General features: G+C 37.7%; 1 protein-coding gene across 8 annotated transcripts in view; it reads left to right on the plus strand.

Annotated features, from left to right (window-relative positions):
* The window catches only part of SGCE (sarcoglycan epsilon), a 77,006-nt gene that overhangs the window by 6,676 nt on the left and 54,770 nt on the right, over positions 1-15,560 (plus strand). For 2 of the 8 annotated variants that reach the window (XM_012558306.2, XM_023740510.1), the window contains exon 2: positions 10,219-10,326. The exons of 4 other annotated variants lie outside the window; for them this stretch is intronic. In XM_012558306.2, the coding sequence (XP_012413760.1) occupies positions 10,219-10,326 (108 nt within the window). Of the gene's footprint in view, positions 1-5,742; positions 5,806-10,218; positions 10,327-15,560 lie in introns of all 8 variants that reach the window. 2 more of the 8 variants (XM_023740512.1, XM_023740513.1) reach the window with 2 other exon arrangements.

Below are 15,560 nucleotides of genomic sequence, written 5' to 3' on the forward strand. Positions count from 1 at the left end.
AGATGAGTTTTTGGCTCATCAGTGCCCACCTGATCTGCAGGTGGCTATTTGAAATTCTTTGAATGCAGTGCTTGCTCTTGTGCTTGGAAAGTAAATAATCCGGTGTTTAAAATTTAAAACTTAAAAGAAGTTACCTTGGGAAATAAATAGGTAGCCTGAAAACATTAGTTGCTGATATGATTATTAATGTTATAGCCTTGAAAACATTAAGATAGTAGGGAAAGCTGAGTGTTGTTTTCTTCGTGGGTCCCTCTCGTGGAATTTTAATTATTATAGTTTCTTTTTTGTATCTTCATCTAAGAAGTAATTATGCAATAGCAGCTTAAGTGCATTTTATTACCTACAAATCACTCATTTTTAGCACATCTTACCTTCTACCTAATTGCTTTGGACTAATCAGAATTTTAGAAGAGGTAACTCGGCGTTCCTGTACCACGGAAATCGCCGCGGCATCTGTTGTGACATAGACGCGGATTCTTTCTTTTCTAACTGACAAATGAAGCCACTCATTTAAAAAATGTTTAAGAGTGAGGCAGCGCTGGTGTAAATTCTTTCCTATTCTGTAGCTTTTCACTCATTCATCTGGTCACCACTTTTATTATCATGGAGATGTGGGGTTCACTAAGAATCTGAAAGAAGAGATCACAGTGAATTTTCCTATGAAGTATTTTAGTTCCCTAGTTCTTCAGCATTAGGCGTAGAAGTAAAGTTCGTCTTTTATCTTGAAGTGCAAAAGAGAAGAAAAAGTTAGCACCGAGGTCTGTTGTTTTTCCTCCTTAACAAATTAGTGCCCCTCACGGTGTAGGAAAATGACATTGACTTTTCTCTGCTATGAAATAGTTAATTAGTGTAGCACCTTTAACATCTTTCATTTTCACTGGTCATACAGGTAGTTCTAATCACAGACCAATACTGCAGAAGTGGAAACGGAACAGACTGGTATACGTGCCTATCAAAATCTGAAATGCACATTTTGTCTAGCCGTTTTACTTCTAGAAGTTTAGCTTCCAGATATACTCATGAAAGTGCTCAAAGACACAGGTATAAGAATGTTTATTGTAGTATTGATAGTAACAATGAAAAAATAGTGGCCATCTTTATTAATTAGTAATTCTTTTATTCATTTATTTATTGGGTGCTGATTGGTTTTGCATTCCTGTGTTAGATGCTGGGCAATGCACAGTCACAGTGATCACGGAACTTTTACAGTAGAGGGGTTGACAAAACCAAAAAAAAAAAAAAAAAACCGAACTCATTGCCCTCGAGTTGTTTTGTTTTCAACTCATAGCGACCTTACAGGATAGAGTAGAACTGCCCCTAGGGTTTCCAAGGCTGTAATCTTTATGGAAGCAGACTGCCACGTCTTTCTCCCACTGAGCGGCTGGTGAGTTCAAACCGCTGACCTTTCGGTTAGCAGCTGAGCGCTTAACCACTGCGCCACCAGGGCTTCTCGGGTTGACAGAGTTTAACCAAATAATCAGACGCCTTTGGAACTATGACAAGTGCTATAAAACACTGAGAGAGTGCTTTAAGTAGGGGACTTGGGCATACAGGGAAGTTAACTTCCCCGAGGAAGTGCTCAGATATGCTGGATAAGTAAATGTTAACTAGGTGAGGAAGAAAGGTGTGTTGAGGTAGGAGCAAGAGCTTGTGTAGAGACCCTGGGGCAGGATGGAGCAAGGCAAATAGGAGGCACAGAAAGAAGCCCAGAGAGGTGAGGTAAGAGAGAGAAGGGGAGCCGGATATGAAAAGAGGCTAGAGAGGCAGTCATGGAGCAAATTTTGCAGGGCCTGCTAGACCACCTTGAAGAGTTTAATCTTTATTCTAAGACCAACAGAAAAGTCCTTGAAAAGGTTTAGGCTGAACATGGTAAGATTTGCATTTCAAAAAGAATACTTTAGCTGCTTTGTGAAGAAAGACTTGCAGGGGTCTGAGTAGATTGCAGCTGGCCAGTTAGAAGGTCATTTTAGTAATTCGGAATGGAGACGATGACATCTTGGGCTAGGGTGGTGATGGGGAGATGAAGCTAGGAGGAATATTTTGAGGGGTAAAAATCAACAGTTGAGATTGGATTGAATTTGGGGTGAAGACTGGCGGGAGATGTCAAGGGCAATTTCTAGATGATTTCTTGCAAATGTGTGAGGACTGATGGTGGTGCCATTCATGAAATTGAAGAATGCTGGTAGAAGCCTGGATTTTAAGGGGGAAGATCATGCGTCCTACTTGGGACAGGCTGAGTTTGAAGTGAGGATAAATAAATTGTGACTGAGCCATGCAGCAGAAAGCTGTGCAACCTTAAAATGTGGTGTCATGTGTGAAATGTTCAAGATGTATGTTGTGAAAAAAAGTGTGATTCCATTATGTAAAAAAGAGTGTAGTCTGTACATGTTTATGTGTATATATGTATATATGTGTGTGTGTGTGTATGTGTGCATGTGCATAAAATATAGAAAGATACAAACTATTAAGACTGAATACCCTAAGCAGGAAGGAGCCTGGTGATGCAATGGTTAAGCGCAGTGGCTGCTAACTGAAAGGTCAGTGATTTGAACCCATCAGCCTCTCGGGAGAAAAATGAGGCAGTCTCCTTTTGTAAAGATTTACAGCCTTGTTCTGCTCTGTCCTATAGGGTCGCTATGAGTTGGAATTGACTTGATGGCAATGGGTATGTTTTTTTTTACCCTAGGCAATGGCACTGGGGGAGTTGCCATAGGTATGTGAGAGGGAACTTTTATATTTTTATGGCCTTCTGGTTATACTATTTGAATGTATTGCAGTGAGAATGTATGGCTTTTATAATAAAGAAAATTAGTAACAAAGTAAGCATCCAATATGAGAGTATTTCTCTTTCAAAGATTTCTTAATTGGAAAGATCATGTAAGCATTATTATATTTTTTATTTTGAAAAGACATTTTTCCTACAGTTTTACTTCCCTAGCCCAGCAGCTTTTACACTTTGCCTTTTAATCCTTTTCCACTAGATTGCACTATTACACTAGACTTTACATAGTCTGTGTACTATTTTGTATTGTTTTTTATTAATTTTATTAATTCCAAAACAGTCAGTTGTTTTGCAGATGAGGACACTAAATTATATTGGTGCATGTAACTACTACATACATTATGTATCCCGTTTGTTAAGCGTCCCACTAGTGCTCCTTATTCACCCAATATTTCTGACCTAGAACACAAACAGTATTGTTTCTAAGGCACTGGAAATTTACCTCCCCAGTGTATGCCTTGTTTAAGCAAAAGTTACCAAGAAAAGTGAGCAACCCTCCCTTCTTCATTAACTGTTCTACAAAAGAAACACTCCTTCTTTTACTGGACATTTAATTTTAACCTCAAATTTTGATATTATTTATAGCATAAAGTGCGTGTGATACTGCTTTTGTTACATTATTGCCTCAGAATAAATACCTAAGAGTTTATGAATCAGACAGAGTATGAATATCAATATAACTCGTTTCTCAGTACGTCTGAATTTCCTCATAAGGGTACTAGTGTGCCTTGGCAGAGTGCTGGGAATGGGTTATGCATTTGCAAACACACCATCTTCTTAGCCCTCTGGGAGGCCGTGTAGAGTTTGGGCTGGTCGGAGCCTCTGGGCTGTTGCCCCTCATCCTGATCAGCCTCTAACTACTTCACTCTGCCATAGAAATATCGTTTTTTCATATGTGCCATCACCGTGGGGAAAAATTGAGAGTGTCATATAATGCCAGCCGTAGTGACAACAAACTTTTTTTTATTTGAGTATTTATAAAAGAAGAATCACATTTTAGAGAAATCCAAATTTTCTTCAAATTAGTTGACTATTAATGTAATAATAGCTTACATTTTTTGAGAATTTAATTAGGTGCTAAGCACTCTTCTAAGGGTTTTAAATGTATTATCTCATTCAGTACTCACAGTGTCTCTATGAAATTGTCATAATTTTATCCCTATCGGATGAGGAAACTGAGGCACAGAGACATTGAATAACTTGCCCAAGGGACAAAACTGAGATTTGAACCCAGACAGTCTGTCTCTAGAGAATCTTATATTAAACACTACCTTTCTGCACTCTAATTTTATTTCTCTTTGAAATCTAATATCTCACCTAGTGTCTTGGTTATCTATTGCTGCTACAACAGAAATACCACAAGTGAATGGTTTTAATGAAGAGAAGTTTATTTCCTCAGAGTCAAAGTAGGCTAAAAGTCCAAATTCAGGGCATCAGCTCCAGGGGAAGGCTTTTTCTCTGTTGGCCTTTTTCTCTTCAGTGTTCCCCTGGACTAGGAGCTTCTTGGCGCAGGGACCCCAGTCCAAAGGACGCGCTCTGCTCCCGGCACTGGTTTCTTGATGGTATGAGGTCCCCCTGTCTCACTGCTCACTTCTGTCTTTTATATCTCAAGAGATTGCCTCAGGACACAATCCAATCTTGTAGATCCAGTCCAGCCTTACTAACACAACTGCCACCCATCCTCCCTCATTAACATCATAGAGGCAGGATTTACAACATATAGGAAAATCACACAGTACTGGGAATCATCGCCCAGCCAAAGTGATATACACTTTTTTGGGGGGACATAATTCAAACTATGACACCTAGCTTGTGCAGAATTATAAAATTCTAATTATTTTTAATTGTGTTAAATAATTATGCGCTGCTCTGCCAGGCCCTTCTGTTTTGAAAAGGCTTGGAGGCTTCTATACTGGAGCCCATGGTTTAAAGTCTTGCTGTTATACTTCTCTTAGGAGTTCTTTTCCGACACCCTTCAGAGGCTGGGGTGGGCAGTCCTCAGCAAAGCTTTTTTTCCCCTTATAGATTCTGACTAATTCTTTAGCTTTTCTCTTTCAAAGAATCATTTTTCTTATGTACATAATAAATGGGATTAATTTCTATGGGTATTACCTCGTTGCTGACCAGTTCTAATGCAGGAGTCAAGGGAACCTTATTTTTTTTCTAGAAAGAAAAATAAATTGAAGATAAAAAGCCAGGAAAAATAAAAACAGTTGCCATCAAGTTGCTTCTGACTCATGGCAACCCCTATGTGTTTCAGGGTAGAACTGTGTTCCATAAGGTTTTAAATGGCTGTCATCTTTCGGAAATAGATTGCTCAGCCTTTCTTCTGAAAGGTAGACTCAAACCGCCAACATTTTGCTTAGTAGCCAAGTGCTTAACTATTTGTCCAACCAGGGGATTCCTAAGTTGAAGATAACTTGCTAGTCATAATAGTAATATCTTAAATTATTTTCCCATTTAACTATTTGGAGGTAATATTGACAAGTAGGTGACAGACTTTGCAGTCAGCTAAGAAATAGGTTCAGAATCCAACTCTGCCACTTACTAAACATATGACCTGGGGTAAGTTAGTTAATTTCCTAAGGCTTCATATCCTCATTGTAAAATGGAACTAATAACACCTATATCACATAGTTGATGTAACAGTTAAATTAGTTAATATATATAAAACCCTTAGTGTAATGCCTAGTACTTAGCACTCAAAACATGATCGCTAATGATAAGAAATAATGGTCAACTAACATTTTTTAAAGGGAGAAACATATGAAAACATTTTTTTGAAATATAGGAAGTGGCCTTAAAAGTACTAAGAACAGTTGTATAAAGATAAGGAAGAGAAGAGAAAAATGTAGGAGGTAAGGGAGAGACGTGCAGAGGGGGATGAGAGGAGAAGAGATGTGGGAGAGGTGAGAGCTATATACCCAACTTCTAAAAACAAAGTCTGGGTCTCCTTCGAGTAAAATATGGAACGAGACAGATGAGAGAATGAACAGAGGAAGACTTGACAGTTTGGTTCTAAGGTGAGTGTGTTAATCAGATTAAATTTCGTTTGGCATATCCTGCTGTTTACTGGGACAGTGATGTCTGAGTAAGTTATTATTTATTATTTCTATTCCTCGACATTCTGATTAGCTCATCAGCAATCAGTCACTATTCACAGCTCTTCAATTGCTTTTATTAAAACAGTAAACCCTTCCTCTCCCAGTCAGCAAATTATTCAAGATTGGGAACGAGTAATGTCTTTTTAGTGTGTGTTTGCCCTAGGCCAGATGAAATCTAGTCAAGCTGCTACAAGACTCAAAATGAATCATGGAATCTAAAGACAAATTTTAAATATTGTATGGTTTCTAGGGAATTTGAGGGCATGCCAGCCACCTTGGGATTAATTCAGGCTTTTTTGATTTTGGAGGGGGAGCATTGAGAAGTTGGCTAAATTGGGTACGGTAATATGCCAGCTAATTGTGTGAATGTCTTCTTGGTTTGGGCTGTGTAAACCTAGTATGCATGTTATTCTTTGCTTTTGTATTTATGAATTAGAGCAAAACTCATATCCAGGTATAACTGTAGCACAGATTATCAGGAACCCAGTGAACACAGTGGAGATCTCTTCAATATTTCTGAGGATGGTCCATTATCTTTGGAAGAAGTCCAAGAACCAGTCTATACACGTTGACTTTTCTTTACACATTAGATGTAATCATGAAAAGTTGTATATAGAACAAATGTTTTTAATATTGAGTCATATTTTCCCACCTTAACTAAGGAAGTTTGTTCTCACAGAAAAAAATGCTTTGGTCTTTTTCTAATGAAAATCAAACTCTAAAAATACTAGCTTTTTCTCAGTGAGCATTCTGCACTTGTCAATATACAGATTACAGATGAATTTTCTGTACAAGAAGTTAGTTGAGTGGATCCATAATCTTGGACATACAATTAAAAGTAAATAGCTATTTCCATGTTATTGAGATTTCTCCCTGAAGGTGTAGGGACTTGAATGTTTAAGCAGCCACACCAACCATGGCATTGTCACTTGTCTTTAGTGACATTGTCTGGTGAATAGAGCCTCAAAAAGTTGTCTGTTTATTTAGTTTTATTGGACCTCAGGAGTCTTTTTTACAAGCATGTGGTCAAAATAGGATTTTAGATATATAAATATGAACTTTTAAAAAATGAATATGCTCAAAATAATACTGGCTTTAAAATAGAGCAGTATCTATGGGATGTGTTTGAAACTCCTTTACGCTGCCTGTTTTTTAACAGTTGAGGCACCAATCAGATTTGGTTTTTGAATCCTATAAAAGCCAGCTAGACTGCCCTTACACTAGACCTGGAAAGCATGAACGATGTTTTGTTGGTTCACTGGCCAAGGACGGACAGTGGCGTTTAATCTTATGCTGGGGTTAGTCAGGTTCTAAAAGCCAGAGTGTAAGACAAAAATCCCATAGACTTAAAATTATCCTAGTAAATCCATTAAATCACGTATAAAATATAGTATGTGTAATTTTGTGTATATAATTCTGAATAATAATTCTTATACACAACATAGTCTGAGAACCACTGAGCTACAATAAAGGAAGGAACAAAAGAGGTGCTATCTGGGCACTCAGACCATTCTTTCTTTGTGGAAACTACCCAAACCATGGAGAAGTGGAGAATTCTAAAAGAGTGCTTGCTTTTCTGCAGAATTTACCCCATTCTGCTTTAAGATTAAGCCTGTATAATCTTTAGACGTCTTGATAGATTTGTTTGGTTTTGTAAAGATTGAACTAGACAATGTATGTGAAAGCACCTTGCGAGCGACCTGTCAGCGTGATGCATTTACATTAAGTCTAAATGTTGCTCATCAGGTCCACGTTGTTCTTTGCGAAGTTGTGGAGAATTTGGCCACCTGCTTCCTGTCTTTCTAGGTTGGGATTTCCCACTGCCCAGCAGTGACTTGTGTAGTCTTGCAAGTTGACTGCATCTGTGGGTCAGTTGGAGCTCTCGTGACGTAGTGGTTAAGAGCTCGTCTGCTAACCAAAAGGTAGGCAGTTTGGATCCACCAGCTGCTCCTTGGAAACCCTAGGGGGCTGTTCTACTTTGTCCTATAGGGTCACTGTGAGTCTGAATCGACTCGACGGCAATGGATTTGGTTTGGTTTTGGTGGGTCAGTTGGAGGTGGGAGTGGGTGGGGTATCAGGTCTCAGGTCACCCTTACATGTGTTGCATATAATGTGATTCAGCTGAATATCCTAGATTCTCTTGGATTCTGTAGCTTTACGGTCAGTCAACTGGTGTTCATAATTGTGTGTGAGAATCACCTGATGAAATTGTGTAACCCACCTAATCAGACTCTCATGGAATTGTGAATGTGTATTTAAATTTTTAAAGTATTTATATATTTTTTTTGTGTGTATAAATATATATTTTTAGAGAGCTGCCGAGATGATTCCTAAGCAACCATTATGTTGCATTTGGAACCCAGTGAGCAGAACTTCGAAGGTGGGATATTTTGCAACAAGTGACTATTAACATTTCTGATCCTATTTTAGCTTAAATCATTTAGGAAACGTCTATGTTATTTGTGTTTCACCTAGATTTTAAAGTACATAATTTATGTTATTAAGTGAATGAAGCATTTACTTAGGCACATAAGATTGGTAGTTTAGTAGGTATACTTAAGTTTACATATTTTAAAAATTGAATACCAATTAAGTAGCTTATTTGCTTGGGTGGTAGGGCCTTTGGTTCCTACTCTTAGGTTTCATTTAAATAATAGCCTGAGGTTTTGTTTGTTTGTTTTGAATAAGCTGGGTTTTGTGTTACATTCTTTTTTCATATTCTAGAAGGGAACTTAGTATTTCTCATAATTTAGTTTAAATTCAAAATTTTACTGAAAATTCAGTTTGAAAAGGAAATCCCCATTTCATCTCTGATTTATTAAGAAAGAAGAGGTCACCATTAAGTGTCCTATTCTGCAGCAAATGTTTGTCGCTTCACTTGTCCTTATTTTTTGATTTATGATGTATTTTCCTTTACTTGCGCATGCTTGGTCTTACCCATTCTACTTTTGCTTTGATTTGTGTCTCATTATTGCGCCTCATTGTTTATGCTCCTTTTCTTTATTTTCAGTCTCTTCCTCTCCCCTGACTTCTCTTTCTCAGTTTATGACCAAAACTTAAATCTCCCCTTACTAAAATAACCTTTCTCTCTACCTTGCTACTCCTCACTCCTCAGACTATCATTTGTTCTCTTTGCTTCCCTATACTGCCAGCTTCCTTGAAAGGCTAATCTACATCTGTTGCATCTACGTTTTGCAGTCTGGATTCCACTCTCACCACTTTATTGGAACTCTGTTTTCAAGGAGTTACCAGTGACTTCTCACTTTTCAAGTCTAGCGGTCTTTTCTAAGCTCTCTTTTTGCAATATGCGAGCATGTTGATCACATTCTACTTGATATCTCTCTTCCGTTGGCTTATGTGGCACTTCAGTCATAGTTGTCCAACCTCTCTAATTGCCTTTTCTCTTCTTTCTTTGCTGAATCATCCTCTGCTCTTGCGATCTAACTGTGTTTAACACATTTTCCTGCTTTTGCGGTCCCTCCTACTTTTTGTGCATGCCTTCTTGTGACATTTCAGTTTCAGAAGGTAGGGCAGATTTTTTGAGGTCCCACTCGTGGGGTCTACCCCAGGGGACTGTTGGGCTTAGCTGAACCAAGAGGGAACTGACCTGAGATGGCCAGAGGAAGCGAGACTAGGGTGGAAAGTCAATGTTACAGTCAGAAAATAGTGCCCAAATATCAAGTTTGAAAGGAAAGAATGAAAAATGGGAGAGTAAGCACTAAAATTGGTAGTTTGGATGTTGGGAGACAGGGTAGAGCCATATCTGATGAATGGGTCAAGAATAAGAATGCATATCTGCTCCAGATTACTCTTTTCATGGGACCTAATGTATGTTACCTGGGGGCATGGTATCTTTAAGGAATTACACTGAGCTTTGTCTTCAACAATCATTTCTCTTAGGGTTGAATTTCAAATCTACATCTGAAGGCCCATTTCAGAGCTCTGTTTCCATCCTCTTCCTAGATAGTTTCACATGGATACCAACTGGCACATAAAATTTAACATATTCCAAATACATTCTTTATTTTTATCCTAAAATTAATTCCTAGCCACAGACAATTGCTTTTCCCATGGCGTTCTGCCATTATGTGTGTTTCTGTACATGAATTATCAAACCCTAGAGATTGTAAACTTGCAGGGCAGCAAGTGTGTCTTATTTACCTTGTATCTCTCCATATTCCTCGTTGACATGCAGCAGATATTGCTGAGTGGTCTTAAGCAGCTAGCTGGGCTGAATGGAATCTGATCCCAGTTAACAGTAGGTGATCTGTGATAGTCATCTTTAATCTGACATTAATTTCACTTTTTGTGCATTTGTTTTATTCTGAAAAGCATTTTTATTAAGCTGTGCTGATGGCATAAGTGGAACAGTTAACTGGAAGACCAAACAGGCCAACAGTTTTATTATCAGCAGAAAAGTGGCTGCTGGGAAGAAAGATGGTGAGTTTAGGTGGTAAATCTAAATTCCTTTTGGGAATTCAACTAAATGTCTGCTTCCAGTGTTCCTTTGCTTTTTTAGTCACTTTTTTTTTTGTCACTTTTGTTTTTTGACAAGTTAATCTGAAAAAATCAAATTTTGTTTTTCTAATCTTCTAAAACTTGTGATCCTCTGTGTCTTAATCCATTCTTTTCTAAGTTTTTTTCCTTTGCCATAGCTTTGCCTTTTTTTTTTTGTTGTTTACTGAAAATAATTTCTGTGTTTTTAACCTATTATTGCCACTTGTTCAGTTACTTTATCTTGCCACTTACAAAAATCGTCCCAGTGTGGCTACTGTAAGAATTAATTGAAAATATTGGATGACATTAAGAAGTACATTTAACATACATCAATTGTGAAAAGCATTTGTATAACTTTAGAAAAATTGTCATGAAATATGATGGCTAATTTTAGTTGGTTTTTGTTACCAAAAAAAAATTGATATGTTTTGCCATTCACTAGTTACTTGACACTTGTTTTCTATTGGAAAGATGACATGACCCTTAATGATTGATTATTCCTTCTAAATTTTCCTTCCCTATCTATAAATGCAAGCCTTGATGATGCAATTGTTAAGAACTACGGCTGCTAACCAAAAGTTGGCAGTTCACATCCACCAGCTGCTCCTTGGAAACCCTGTTGGGCAGTTCTCCTGTGTCCAATAGGGTCACTATGAGTTGGAATCGATTCAGTGGCAATGGATTTTTTATCTATAAATGCAACAACGAGTATGCCAGGACCTTTGAAACAATACATTTTATTGGGGAGAAAAAGACTTACTTAACAGTCAAACTATTAGTTGTTTTCAAAGTGTCAGTTAAGTGAATTTTTACTTAATCTTTCTTGATTATTGATTCTTCCTTTTACCCCCAAATATTGGCTATATGTGCTTGCAAACAATAGCAGAATAATAGCCTGGTTTCCATAACTTTGGGGCAACCAAAGGGTCTATAAAAACCATAATAATTTTTATACTTAAAAAAGAATAGTAGTTATATGTGATAAAATGTCATTACTGCCGTATAAAATCTCCTAAGTACAACTTTACCTCACTTCTTCATAGGTTCCTAAAGTTTGGATCACCAACTTTTTTTTCCAGCTGGCACTGAATTATTCTTCAGCTGGAATCTCTACCCCTAGATTTCTTTCACTGTGGGACAAAGATTCTCAATATATATTCCACACTGCTGTCTTTGAAATAAATACTTTTCATTTTTAATGGTTTTTATTGCTAATATCTATAAGAAAACAATTTTATAACTATTACTTCTCATGAAAAGATCACAAAAATTGGTTTTAAAAAGCACTAGATGTACTTATTTCAGGTCCTAAGCTCATTACCCATACCCTCCTTAGATATTCCTAGGGGACTCTAGCAGCTTCCTTCATGAGAAATCACCTTTGACAGCCTTCATATGGCTGGTTGTGCAATCAGGTGAGGGATTTCAGTTTTTTGGCACAGTTGTTATTGTTGGTAGCTGCCATTGTGTCAGTCCCTGACTCATAGCAATCTGTATGCATAATAGAATGAAATTCTGCCCAGTCCTGCACCATCCCCATGGTTGGTTGCGGATTGGACTTGACACATCCGTCTTTCCTTTTTTCTAATCTTTTCTCTAGTTATAGGCCCTGGACAGCCTTCACTTTTGGGATCTGCATTGTACTTCTGCTCTGTTATCCCCGAAGGACTTTGGACTTGTTCTGAGTCCTGGTTCCCCACTTGAGATCCCCAGAGGGTCTTCCTCTGGACTTCACATCATTTTGTACTAAATTGTGGTCATCCTTTCTCTTTTCTTCACTTTCTTCTCTTTAACTTTGATCCCTAGAACTTCTTTCCTCTCACTGGGCATGCCCCTCCTGTTCCTGTTTGATTTGCCAAAAGAGTACTGATTAACCAGATGTCAAATCCAGTTTAGTCATCTCTTAAGGTGCTGTCTTAGTTATCTAGTGCTGCTTTAACAGAAATACCACAAGTGGGTGGCTTTAATAAACAGAAGTTTATTCTCTCAAAGTTAAGGAGGCTAGAAGTCTGAATTCAAAGTGCCAGATCCAGGGGAAGGCTTTCTCTCTCTGTCGGCTCTGGAGGAAGGTCCTAATCATCAATCTTCCCCCGGTCTAGGAGCTTCTCAGTGCAGGGAGTCCGTGTCCAAAGGATGCACATGCTCCTGGCTCTTCTTGCTTGGTGGTAATGAGGTTCCTCTCCTCTCTGTTCACTTCTCTATTTTATATCTCAAAAGAGATTGACTCAAGATACTACCTAATTCTGTAGAGTGCTCCTGCCTCATTAGCATAACTACCTTTAATCCTGCCTCGTCATAGGCATTAGGATTTATAACACATAGGCTAAATACAACAGATCACAAATTGGAGGACAGCCACACAGTACTGGGAATCATGGCCTAGCCAAGTTGACATACAGTTTTGAGGGATACAGTTCAATCCACAACAGGTGCTATTCTTAGTGAAATGCACTATTCCAAGACCCTTACATAGCATATTCTAAAATCAAGAGATATCTGTCTTTTCCTATTTCAAACATCATGCTCCCATTGAACCTCAAACTGATTTTCTTGGGATTTGACAGATACCTGTAGTTCTCAAAATAGAAATGGTCAGTACACCTTGAGTCTACTGAGGTAACCAGTTCAGGTTACCACAATCTCTTATTTCCTCAGTTTCTGTTGAACTTACCTCCTAGATTCTTCTCCCTTCTTAGTCTCCTCATCCTATTCAAATCCTACCATTATAGTTCTGTATTATCAAAATATCTTATACAGAGAGTAATATGTTTAATCAACTATATGAAGATAATTGATTCATCACTTTTAGAATGATAATAACAAATATCAGTAACTGGTATAGCAAGGCCATTTTAAATGCTAGCTCACATTATCAAAAGGTAGAGTCTTTGAGACCTTCTTGCCCATGAATCACAGGTCTTTTTGACAATTTTTCCAAGAGAGCACAATAGATGCTAAGAGCATTTATATGGTAAAATAACTAGCAATTATATTCTTTGTATAAATTTCTATTTTAATAATATTTCCATTCTTGACTTTTGTGGTGTGATGGTGCCACTTCTGTAAATAGGATTCTGAGGAATTTGAATGCTTCAGACCAATACATTTGGCGTCATTCTATGTCTACATACTTTAAGTGGTTATGAAAATCATAACACTCTAAATATGGATTACCATCTTTTTCTTGGGGTAGGGGTGGGGTAACAATTGAAATTTACCCCTGGAATAATTGAAATGAAAAGGGAATACATGTTGCTCAAATACATACTTCACTTACACAAACAACTTCACATTTTCCTGTCTTATTTAGGACAATTCAGGTTCTAAAATGGGTTAGTCTTAGGTTTACTGCTAAACTTTCATTGCTTTTTTCCCTAAGGAACTAAGATAAAGTTAAAATGATTGTATCCTGATTTCCTAACTATTTTCCACTTAAATTTTAAACTTTAATTAGACCCTTATAGGAGTGAAGTAATGTGTACTTTGAATAACTTCATAGAATTCCCTTCTATCATCTTAAAGTAGATTTCACCTTGGCTTACTGACAGTCCACTGCAAGGATTAAAGACAGACTATCTCTCTGATGACCTCTCTTCCTTATTGGTTGGATAGGAGCAGGAGGTACCCCTAAGACTGAAAATAAACATTCTTCTTTGCCTCTGAAAGGTGGCAAAGTCAGGGGAAGTGTCACAAAGTTCCAGGACTGCATAGGGCTATCTAAGACATGTGAGGTTCTCCTTCCAGGTTCTGACTATGAGGACTGAAATGTCTCCTTTCCTAAATTCTAGGTTTGTTTCTTTATTTAAACTAGTTTGTTGAAATTGTGATTGTCAACTCACTTCTTCAAATTGTGCAGTGTAATTAAGATAACTTCATAGAATGAACTTGGACTATCAAATTCTGGTTCATCGTAGAACAAGGAGAGATAATTAAGAAAATTAGGATTTTGTGCAATATAATAAGTCACCATTGTGGGATATAATAATAGAAATAATAGAATGTACAACCACCAGATGTATGAACTTATGTTTTAAATCAACAAAATACATTATGATGCAGGTTCAAGTCCTGGCTCTTCCTTTTGCTGTTCCTACAGGCTTGAACCGGTCATTTAGGCACTCTGGGTTCAGCTTTGTCATCTATCAAACAAAGGACTGAACTCTCCAGGAGAGCAAATGTCAGTGGATTTACTTTACGTGCCGACTCTAATTGGTAGTAACTGTTAGGAATTCTGGGGTAAGCAGGATGCTGAGGCTGTACCCCATCTCAGCAGGAAGTAGTGCTGTGCTCTTTTAATAGGGAAAGATATTTGGCATGCCCAGACAGGATGACATCTAAAGCCCTTTTCAACTGTAGCATTCTGTGAGACTAAGTTTATTGATCACCAATTAAGAGTGGTTTGCAGCCTCTTTCCAACTGACATTTAAGAAAGACAAAAATAAATAATAAAACTCTGCAATTAGTATGTGGAAAATCAAGACATTTAACTCTAGGAAAATTAAAATAAGTGACTTCAGTTGTGGTGGGAGGCGTGTCACAAAGAAACCCTTCTGCTTTTTTTTTGTAGAAAAAGACCCAAGTAGTGGTTTCTTTTCTAGCTCATGTGAAGAAAAGTAGTCGTTATCTCTTAGAGGACTGATGCGTAAAATGGCAATCCAGTGCCTTCCCGGTGATGAATTCTACAGCCTAGGCAAGGTGAATGGACTACCTGAGACTAAAACAAAAAGTATAGCTAGCCACTGAAAAGTGAATGGCCTGCAGTGTTTTGATGTTGAGTAAACTCAAAGGTGAAGGGCAGATGGCTGGGAAAAGCTTTTGATTCAAAGCCAAGATTTGAAATAAAGCTGGATTGATCAAATACAAGGAAAATCAGGTTGTGTACTTGGATATTGTTGCCTCTTAAAATATTTTTCTACAGTAATTATCTGGTTTAATAATTAAATTTTAATTTGACTACAGAAATAACATGTTAAATAAGTTAGGAAGGAAACCATAAATACATCGGTCTCTGAAAACCCTGAAATGAGTTCTCTTGTTGCAGAGAGAGCAAATGGGTTTCATCTCTTGTCATCAGTTCTGATTAATTGGTAGCAGCTTCTTGGAGTGCTGTGTATTCAGGGGCTCTGAGCCTCCTAAATAGCTTTGAATTGTTAAAACTGTAAAATGTAAGACAAGAA

The sequence above is a fragment of the Trichechus manatus genome, unplaced genomic scaffold (genome assembly GCF_000243295.1).
Source record: "Trichechus manatus latirostris isolate Lorelei unplaced genomic scaffold, TriManLat1.0 scaffold00156, whole genome shotgun sequence".
Taxonomy (NCBI): domain Eukaryota; kingdom Metazoa; phylum Chordata; class Mammalia; order Sirenia; family Trichechidae; genus Trichechus; species Trichechus manatus.